At 38.4% G+C, this 10,987-nt stretch overlaps 1 protein-coding gene across 4 annotated transcripts in view; it reads right to left on the reverse strand.

The window, feature by feature from the left end:
• The window catches only part of LOC106072780 (uncharacterized), a 152,689-nt gene extending 143,216 nt beyond the window's left edge, over positions 1–9,473 (reverse strand). Inside the window, exons 1-4 of one of the 4 annotated variants that reach the window (XM_056037891.1) lie at positions 8,964–9,473; positions 7,296–7,646; positions 1,362–1,418; positions 32–635 (exon numbers count right to left, since the gene is read on the reverse strand). In XM_056037891.1, coding sequence (XP_055893866.1) covers positions 32–635; positions 1,362–1,418; positions 7,296–7,317 — 683 coding nt within the window. In that variant the 5' untranslated portion in view covers positions 7,318–7,646; positions 8,964–9,473. Of the gene's footprint in view, positions 1–31; positions 636–1,361; positions 1,419–7,295; positions 7,647–8,838; positions 8,925–8,951 lie in introns of those variants that run through there. The other 3 variants (XM_056037892.1, XM_056037893.1, XM_056037894.1) reach the window with 3 other exon arrangements.
• Positions 9,474–10,987: the final 1,514 nt, after the last annotated feature.

Below are 10,987 nucleotides of genomic sequence, written 5' to 3' on the forward strand. Positions count from 1 at the left end.
CGCTTTGTTATAGAAAAAAACAGTTACTTACTTGGAATTGGTACAATCATCATACAACGTATCGAACTCTGAGCAGGAGATCAGCTTGCATCTGTTAACCCCGGGTTGTATGGCTCCTAGACCGCGCAGGATTCTAACCTGCTCCACGTTGCATACGATGGGTGTGATCTCCAGCCTCTTGAGCTTCGTGTATACTGTGTGCAGGCCCCCAACCAGATGCTTCAGGAAAAGTTCAAACGCTTGAGGTAGGCAAATGAGCTCCCGGCTCTCCACCATGAAGGCGGCCACCTGGGCGCCACGATAGTCTATCAGCTTGCAGACGTTGTGCTCGGGGTTGCACGCCAGGGGCGGAGGGGAGCTGTACGAAGAAGGCTTCAGTCCGGACTTGGGCGTCTGGATGAGGTTGAGGGCGTTAAGCCCGGCGCTCAGCGACGGCGCCGAGAGGCTGTTCGGGGTGGTGCTGGCGCTGCCCGGGCGAGGAGACGAACGGTTGTGAGGCGGGCTGCCCTTGGATGGGGACAGGTGAGACAGGTCTCTACTCTGGAGGGACAAGCTTAGGGCTGACGTCCCGTCCAGCCCGTTCGCCGTCAGAGGAAGAGAGGACATGCTGGCATGAGCCCGGAGAAAGTCCAGACCTAGAACACACACAAAAAAAAAGACCAGTTAAAGAAGAGCTCTTAGACTCGGTCATTAAAAATAACTATTCATGATTCCACTACATGTCCAACTATAGATAATAAAAAAGAAATAGGCTTAACCTAGTTATGTCCCAACTGTAATCAGATTTTTCAACGCAAAGACATCTTCATAAAACTTTCTTTGTACTCATATTAAATAATATTGTGCTCTTAGAACATAGCATTGTGCTATTGGATTATAACATTGTGTTATTGTAACATAACATTTTGCTATTGGAACATAACATTGTGCTATTGGAACATAACATTGTGCTATTGGAACATAACATTGTGCTCAATAAAGATAGCTCGTCAGAAAAAAAACAAAAACCTCACAGATTAGAAACTTCAAATAAGCTTGTAAATAGAACAGCAACCGTGTGCGTTAATTCGAAATATGACATTGAAAGCTATTCTACAAGGTTGTTATTCTAGTTATAAAAATCGTTCCTGTTGTGGCATATTAAAATATGTCCTTACAATATAGTAATTAATATACAGTTTAAGAATTAGGTCTACGTTTTTGACTTAAATATTAAATTCTTCAAGAGGATGTATGGTAGATGTTGTAACGCCTTTAACTAGTTAGATACTTATTCATTTTGAGTTGTATAAATCCGAAGTGGATATAAAAATTACAATTTAAAGATTAAAAAGTAAAATTAAACGAAACAAAATTCCTACCCGGAAAAAGTGTTTCCCCAGCTTTCCAGAATTTCTCTCCCTGGGGTGCTATAGGGCCTAAAAGTGGGGGATGAGGGGTGGGGGCGAAAGAAAAACAAAAGATGACACAAAGTGGACATAAATAATTGATAGACTAGAACAGACTTAGGCTGAGGATCAAAGCAAAACAGTCAACTATTTGGTCGCTTCAACTAGAGTCCCCTTTAAATTGTGTGGTTAAAATCTGTTTCAGTAGTTTATGATGTATAAAGCTTACGATTTATAAAGTAAACAACAGTTTCTTCCATTCTAAATATATATATATATCTATAGGCCTCTAGTTCTAGGTGTAAACCAAGACCAATCGTTATAGAAAGCATGAACATTGATCTACAACGTCACAACTTATGGACAGTTTAGACCAAATACTCGTCACGTCGTACAGACTGTAACGTGGCAACATTGGTCGAAATCGCCCATAGGTTGTGACGTTGCAAGTCAATGTTCAGGCCTTCTATAACTATTAAGAGTGGATTCTGGTTGTTGTTTTGCTTTTATTGTTGTTTTCGTTTGTTTGTTTTGTTTCTACCAGATCTAAATCTAAATCTTTAGCCACATTCTAAACATGAAAAACAAAAATTACAATCAACAAAGAAAGTGATAAAAATAGAGATAAATAAAGAGAAGAGATATAAAGATACCACAATAAACGGAAATGTATAGAGAAATAACTTCAAGCCTCGCTCGCACAGAGAGAAACAGAAAGAAACAAAAGTGGTCAAAAATACTCAACTTCAGAAACACAAAATACACTGACAAATGTCATGAATGAGTAAGACGCTTCTAGAAACTCTTTTTACTGTCTGTCTTTGCTGTTAGATTTGATTTCGAATGTGTTTTTTTCTCCTTCTGAAACTCCCGAACTGAAAATGGCTACTGGCTACCGGTGCAGCTTCTTTTTGTCAGCTACGTTTCAGAGCTATTGATATACGGCATTGACAAGAGGAGATTGCAGACCTAACTAGATCCAACGTCCAGACTGATAGCAAATCACGGGCTAGCAAACAGCCATTACGAGCTCGATAGATGGCAGTAAGCTGCTGCTTCCTAGCGGCTTAAGATTGACGTAGCGTATTTACAGACTGTATGGACCAGTCCGATTATTGTATAAACTGATGGACCAGTCCGATTATTATATAAACTGATGGACCAGTCCGATTATTATATAAACTGATAGACCAGTCCGATTATTATATAAACTGATGGACCAGTCCGATTATTATATAAACTGATGGACCAGTCCGATTATTATATAAACTGATGGACCAGTCCGATTATTATATAAACTGATGGACCAGTCCGATTATTATCTCAACTGATGTACCAGTGCGGTTATTAAATAAACTATACGGACCAATTCTGATTATATTTTAAACCGATGGACCATTTTAATTTCTTGATATTAAGGACCAATGCAGTTATTATATAAAAGGTATGAGCATATCCTTATATTACAAACATTATATGAACTTGTAATTTTATAGACTAATTTCAACTACCATACTTTTTCGTGCCAGATGAATTAGCGAGTGACTCTTTACAAATGCCCTATTTAGCCAATATTACGTTGTATATTGTAAGTATAAACAAACTATGAACCTGAAGCTGTTTCTCTTCTAAGAGAAATCTTTCTGAAAACTTCGATTGACTGTCAAAAAATATATATAAAATATTTAAACAAACTGAAGTTGTTGTTTGTTGAATGCTTTCTGATATAAGATTGTATTGTGTAGTTGGAGATACTACTACACCAAACTCGAACCTATGATGACAAAATATAATTAAGTTCAGAAATCTTAATTTAACTTACAACATATTGTAGTTATGAATACGATACCCTAAAAGGCTAATCTCGTATAACAAGTATTAAACTAAGAAAATTAGGAGGATTAAAAAAAAACAACAACAATTTTCAGTGTTCTAAACATGGGAGTGTAAACTTTTTATTTTGTAAGTATTTTAAAATTTGAAGAAAAAATATAATAAAGTAGGTTTTGAAAAGTTTATTTGAATTTTATAGAGTGTGGATCCCAGGATTTCAGCTAATGTAATTAGCAAGACATTTTTTTTTATAAATTAATAATTATATTTTAGAGTATAATTTTAATTGGTTTAGTCTTATAATCGTTTCATGAGTTTTGACTATCTGGTCAAACAAAAGATCAAACTAAAAGAACATTCCATACCACTAGTTTAACAGGTACGTAATAAACACTATAAACGACTAATCAGACTAGATTTCAACACTGACCTAGTGTACCCTTAAATTGTACGTCAAACTTCAGTAGCATTAAATATCAATTATTGTATGTTAGAACTAAAATAAGCAACTGCCATCGGTCTGTGCTTTTGTGTAGCAATGTAATTTAAAGGTCCCACCCCTACCGCACTGTTCATTTTCAGGGTGATAGAATCCCTCCGGATTTATTTAATTGAAAAATAATCTCTTTTTTTTTTTCTTTTTTTTTTAAATTTCGGCTTTGCTAAAAAACAAAAAAAAACAACAGAAAACGATTTCGGGATTTATTTCAGCGCGTCCACAATTCTTCACTTTGTATCTTAAAATTGTGTTTAATGAAACTAATTGTTTTTAACAATATTTCTGCGTCTAAACATATGCTATTGTTTTAGGGGTATATTCTGAGGCATTGTATAATTTATATATGTGTTATATATTATATTATATATTATTATTTTTTTGGGGACTGGACATTGTCTTCTCTCAGTCAGATTATTCATTAATTAATTTAAAAAAAAAAATAAGCACATAGTGTAGGATTCTTTGAGACTGTCACGTGTGTGTGTTAGAGCGATCACATCCCAAACTAGCCTCGTTCTCAACACTACCGAATGGTTAGGACGGTGTAAAAGGGTGATACCTATACAGGGGGTGACTCCAAAAGGGTGATACCTATACAGGGGGTGACTTTAAAAGGGTGATACCTATACAGGGGGTGACTCCAAAAGGGTGATACCTATACAGGGGGTGACTTTAAAAGGGTGATACCTATACAGGGGGTGACTCCAAAAGGGTGATACCTATACAGGGGGTGACTTTAAAAGGGTGATACCTATACAGGGGGTGACTCCAAAAGGGTGATACCTATACAGGGGGTGACTTTAAAAGGGTGATACCTATACAGGGGGTGACTCCAAAAGGGTGATACCTATACAGGGGGTGACTTTAAAAGGGTGATACCTATACAGGGGGTGACTCCAAAAGGGTGATACCTATACAGGGGGTGACTTTAAAAGGGTGATACCTATACAGGGGGTGACTCCAAAAGGGTGATACCTATACAGGGGGTGACTTTAAAAGGGTGATACCTATACAGGGGGTGACTCCAAAAGGGTGATACCTATACAGGGGGTGACTTTAAAAGGGTGATACCTATACAGGGGGTGACTCCAAAAGGGTGATACCTATACAGGGGGTGACTTTAAAAGGGTGATACCTATACAGGGGGTGACTCCAAAAGGGTGATACCTATACAGGGGGTGACTTTAAAAGGGTGATACCTATACAGGGGGTGACTCCAAAAGGGTGATACCTATACAGGGGGTGACTTTAAAAGGGTGATACCTATACAGGGGGTGACTCCAAAAGGATAAAATGTCAGAAGCATTTTATCCATGGGCGCACATTATAAAATTGTGCACCAATAGATGTACGGAATTAACATTTGTAATTATATTTCAACTAAAATTGAATAAACCAAAGACATAATTTATTGGGATAGTTTGAGATGGAATAGTGGGGGGGGGGGGGGAAGGGACAACAATAGCTAATCGCACCTAGTGACACCAGCCCTACCGACGCCTCTGCCAACTATCATTATAATTTCTCGTTATATTTAATCTTGTTCTCACATGACTGAAGATAGACATAGAGAGCCTACCGAGTCTGTAGACGTAGTGAGCCTACCGAGTCTGTAGACATAGCGACCCTACCGAGTCTGTAGACATAGTAAGCCTACCGAGTCTGTAGACGTAGTGAGCCTACCGAGTCTTTAGACATAGTGACCCTACCGAGTCTGTAGACATAGTAAGCCTAACGAGTCTGTAGACGTAGTGAGTCTACAGAGTCTGTATAAATAGCGACCCTACCGATTCTTTAGACATAGTAAGCCTAACGAGTCTGTAGACGTAGTAAGCCTACAGGGTCTGTATACATAGCGACCCTACCGAGTCTTTAGACATAGTAAGCCTAACGAGTCTGTAGACGTAGTAAGCCTACAGAGTCTGTATAGATAGCGACCCTACCGAGTCTTTAGACATAGTAAGCCTACCGAGTCTGTAGACATAGTAAGCCTACCGAGTCTGTAGACATAGTAAGCCTGCCGAGTCTGTAGACATAGTAAGCCTATCGAGTCTGTAGACATAGTAAGCCTATCGAGTCTGTAGACATAGTAAGCCTATCGAGTCTGTAGACATAGTGACCCTAAGGAGCCTGGAAAGGATGTGACATGGTTGTTGTCTCCACAGCTCGAACGTGACCTGTTACATTGACCGATATGAACTGCACAGTTACGTCCATAAAGAGAGAACACTATAGCACATTAGTGCCGGACTCAAAGCATTGAAGGGCTCTACTTTAAAATAATGTAACTATCTATTGATGGTACTACGTGACTACCTGATGTATCTCTTTATATTGATTTAGTTTTGGAAATACTTATAAACGTTCGTTAGAATTAGATGTACCAATGTTAACCTGATTCTATATGTTTTAATAACTTAGACATACATAAAGGGTCTGATTTATGTCAATGCAAGACTCGGTAGTCTCTCACGGACCCCCCCCCCCTTTTTTTTTTTTTATGCGTCAGCATTTTTAGAAAAACTTTAATAAAATATGTTCATTAAATAAAAATAATAATAATATGGGAGATAACATTTAATTTGTAAAAGTCCCGCTACTCTGTTTTGTAACTTTATTGCACTTCAGGATTGCAAGGGAAAGACATGCTCACGTAATCCCATTTCACTGTTTGTTTTATAGTTAGTAGATCTTTGGATAGTTTTGTACAAGTTTGTACATTTTTTATTTTGTGAAGCTCCCCAACCCACAACTTTAAGAATGACGCACTATTTGCACTGGCTAACTCCAGCCCTGGTCCAAACCAGGAAAGACTCGCAACATCTATGAATAATACCAAGAATTGTAAGGTCTCTACGTTTCATAAATAATACCAAGAATTGTAAGGTCTCTACGTTTCATAAATAATACCAAGAATTATAAGGTCTCTACGTTTCATAAATAATACAAAGAATTATAAGGTCTCTACGTTTCATAAATAATACAAAGAATTATAAGGTCTCTACGTTTCATAAATAATACCAAGAATTATAAGGTCTCTACGTTTCATAAATAATACCAAGAATTATAAGGTCTCTACGTTTCATAAATAATACCAAGAATTGTAAGGTCTCTACGTTTCATAAATAATACCAAGAATTATAAGGTCTCTACGTTTCATAAATAATACCAAGAATTATAAGGTCTCTACGTTTCATAAATAATACCAAGAATTATAAGGTCTCTACGTTTCATAAATAATACCAAGAATTATAAGGTCTCTACGTTTCATAAATAATACCAAGAATTATAAGGTCTCTACGTTTCATAAATAATACCAAGAATTATAAGGTCTCTACGTTTCATAAATAATACCAAGAATTATAAGGTCTCTACGTTTCATAAATAATACCAAGAATTATAAGGTCTCTACGTTTCATAAATAATACAAAGAATTATAAGGTCTCTACGTTTCATAAATAATCCTCTGGTGCAATGCACACGGTCATGGAGTAAACTGTCAGCCAAGACAAAGGCGGCTACTAAATACCTGCAGGTGTAAAACGTAGAGAAGATCTAGTAGACACAGGACTTACCATTAAAATCTGGATAATACATTAGGAAGGCCGTTCTTGCGCACGAGCAGGTGGGAAAAAAATGTTCCTGTTAGATTACAACTTAGCTCTGGCTAATTCCGAGATGTAATTCCTCCTGGAAATTATGATCCTCAACAAACAAACCAAAAGAAACAGTTTTGAACAAAATATAAATGAAGCGGCACTAACAACACTGCTGTCCAGGCGCATAGAATAAGTGACCACACGAGCGCCTGACCTCAAGATGTTTGCAGACGTTGAAGTAGATGAAGAAATTCCGTTGAAAATAAATCCAGGCTATGATGTCATTTTAGTCACAGCATCAAGTTCTTCTTAGTATAGAAGCTAAATCTGGTATTGAAACATTGGCATTTAAGACTCTTAACACAATATATATGGACTTATTGAATTACTCATTTAAAAGACGCTGAAACACACAATACTAGAAATTAATCTACCCAACAATGTACCTTGAGTGACGACTTGTGGACCCACAGTTGATACAGTTGTAAGTTAAAAACCTATCCGGAAATTTCAATGACTGTAATCAGTACAAATAAATTGAAGTCACAGGCAAGTTTGTTTTTTTTTTCTAAATGATTTCTGGCACAAGATTCTGTAGGGGTAAAGAGGCGTGGGGGGAGGAGTCCTAATCTATGCTCTACGCGATAAAATTTTGATCGGTAACTTTGGTATTTGTTAGTTTCTGAGTGGAATACAAAAAAAAAATGGGGCAGGGGTGGAGGGGTGAGTTTTTATCGCAGGTATTATCCTCGGTGATCCCTGACACTGCGAAGTGCAGGGGCACGGGATGGAAGGAGGTCAAGGCAAAGATTAGCCCTCGCCAGTAAAAAAAATGATTACGTCTGTTAAGTTTGTATGTCTGATCTGTGCACACAGAAGCCATGGGACAAAGAGAATGGGGGGGGGGGGTGGCAACTGGAGGCGGAAGTGATCTACCCCTGAACTTGTAAACAGCAGAGCGAATGGTATAATCTTAATTCTGCGACAAAGGTCCCGGGTGACGTTTGGAAGGCCGTCGAGCTAATATTTGACCGATCCATAATGGTGGCTCACTGCTGGTGACAGTTGCATAACAGTCAAGATACTTGACCACCATTATCTGTGCGTCTGTTGGTCTAGCTTCTATGTTATCAACACCGGAGGCACTGAATGGACAATGGCCAGAATTATAAATCTTTCATGTCCGATTAGATCATTCTTAAATTCCTGGGTAAGTCCTACTACAGACATTGTGCATAGTATATTTTAAATACCGATAATATGTATAATCTAAAAATATCGTTTAATGGACCTAGTGTAGATATGTAAATTTAAAAAAAGAATACGCCTACGTGTAAGACACATAAGAACGATGAGTAGACAGGCCGGATTTACTCTTAGCTCAGGGCCCCCAATAAATATTTAGCACATATATCTGGACTTATAAAGGGCCCCCCATATCCCAAATAGCTTAGGGCCATTTCAAATCTAATCTTCAGCTCTACGGAATAGCTTGAAATATATATATATATAATTTTACCTATAAAAATTTATCAACTTGGCTTATTAAAAAGAAAAGTATTTAATCCATATACGCATATAAGTTAGGTTTCTGTTAGAGTCCATATATTTAAAAAAAAAAAGTATATTTACAAATAGTTATACCAATTGAAAAAGGTTTAAGTAAACCCTGTCATACGGCACATAACATCCGTCAGAAGAAAACACTTCTCATTTAAGGATCACAGTCACAATGATGTCAAATTGTAATCACATTAAAAACAGCGAACGTTGAAAAGTCGGAACTGAGAAACGAGGGAAACCGAAAAAATCATTCCATTCGTCCAAGAAATTCATCCACATTTATGATATGTGCAGAACTAAGCCAACTACCACTGGGCGAGACCTAAGTACTGTCTTTCTAACTGTAACTCCCTGTTCACAAATCGCAGTCGGAAGAAGTAAGCCGTACAATCGAATTCATTTCGCCCCCCTCTCACTCTTCTAACCATCTAGTAACAGAAATTTAAAAAAAAAAATCGGGGGGGGAAAAAAAAGAAACTAATTTAATAGAAAGAAACAGAAAAACAACACGCAAAGCATTCCTAAATGTCTCTAGGACCGGCCCACTTTTTACGGGAGGAATAGCGGCATGAAATGTTGATTTTCTCTACCCCCCACCAACTACTGGCAAACAAAAGAAATCGGAACAGTTTCCTTGGAATACGAGCGGACTGCGCGACGTCTGTCATTGGTTAAGCCATGCCCACTTGCACAGGATATCCTGCTTTGGATTGGCTGCTTACCAATGCGATACCCAGCCCCCCAGCCCATTGGCGCTCAATTCTAACTCGGCTTCGCAGTGTGATGTGGAAATAAAAAATAGGGGGGGGGGGAGTACGTTTCTCTCTGTCTTCCTCTCTCTCTTTCTCTCTCTCTCTCTCTCTCTCTGTCTCTCTGATTCGCAGCAATAAAACACTGCACGCTGTAATGAAGTGGTCGTGTGGTTAAGAACCCTCTGGGAACATACACACGGTCACAGTTTGAAACGCGTTACGTGTGCTTCTCCTCAGGTCGGATTTACTCCCGTCAGTTTTCTTTTTGTTCTCTTCCTATTATCTCTCTTTTAAAAAGAAAGATGAGTTGACAGTGTTTATTTCGTCATGTCTTGTCTATAAGTACTAAGTAGCGTAAGAACGTGATCTGTGCGATGGAAGAAAAGTGGTCATGACCCCAATCCATTTTTTTACATTTTTTTTTATTTTTCCGAAAATGTTTTACCCATGGCGTTTTTTGTTTTTTTTTATAAGTTTCGGGCGTTACTTCAGAAAGGAAAATTATTACGTCCTGGCCCAAACCTATACAGGGGGCGATGGCGGCAAGCAGGTTTCAAGCTCGGAACTTCTGGACGACAGTCCTAAGCGCATATTACTCGACCACGAAGCCATCTAATGAACTTGGGGGTAATGCTGAGGTAGCCCATTCACCACTAACTCCTTGAGGCAGTGTATGCATTGTTAACGAATTTGTTATGTTGTGAGTGGATTAAGCTCGTCTGGTAAATAAGTCACGGACTCTCTATGCTATTGATTTCATTTGAAGATTGAAGTCCATTCATCCCATGTCATCTGTGTACCACTGATTTGAAATGGTGTCACGTTTGTGGCAGTGTCTCATTAGTCTATATTCTATACTTTCATTATTATTATGGAAATCACGCACATAAGCTCCCAGACAATGGTTACCATGGTGACGATAGAGAAACATTTTGGATGGCGCTGGACTGTTGTCATAATTATCCCAAGTTTGAGCCTTGCCCGCTGTTCCCCCCCCCCCCCCCGGCCGTACTTCTGGAGATTTGGGTTTCAACGTCCATCTAAAAATCTTTACTTCCAAATAAAAGTCCGAGACACCCTCACATGTCATGCGGTCGAAACAAAAAAAGAGGGGGGGGGGGAGACCGCCAGGATGTTGAGTGAGGTTTGGAAAAATAGAAGCAGAAATTTAAATGTGTATTTTTTTCAAACATGGCTTACCTCATTACATGCAAGTGAGGTGGGGAATGTTATACATTGGGGAATGCAGTTAATAACGAGGCCTGTGTGTCTGTGAACAACGTAACATAATATGTTCTTGGACTTTGTTTATTTTGTTATTGTTTTTTGTTTTTTTTACATGCTTCGGATTTT

Source organism: Biomphalaria glabrata, chromosome 8, assembly GCF_947242115.1.
Source record: "Biomphalaria glabrata chromosome 8, xgBioGlab47.1, whole genome shotgun sequence".
Taxonomy (NCBI): Eukaryota; Metazoa; Mollusca; class Gastropoda; family Planorbidae; genus Biomphalaria; species Biomphalaria glabrata.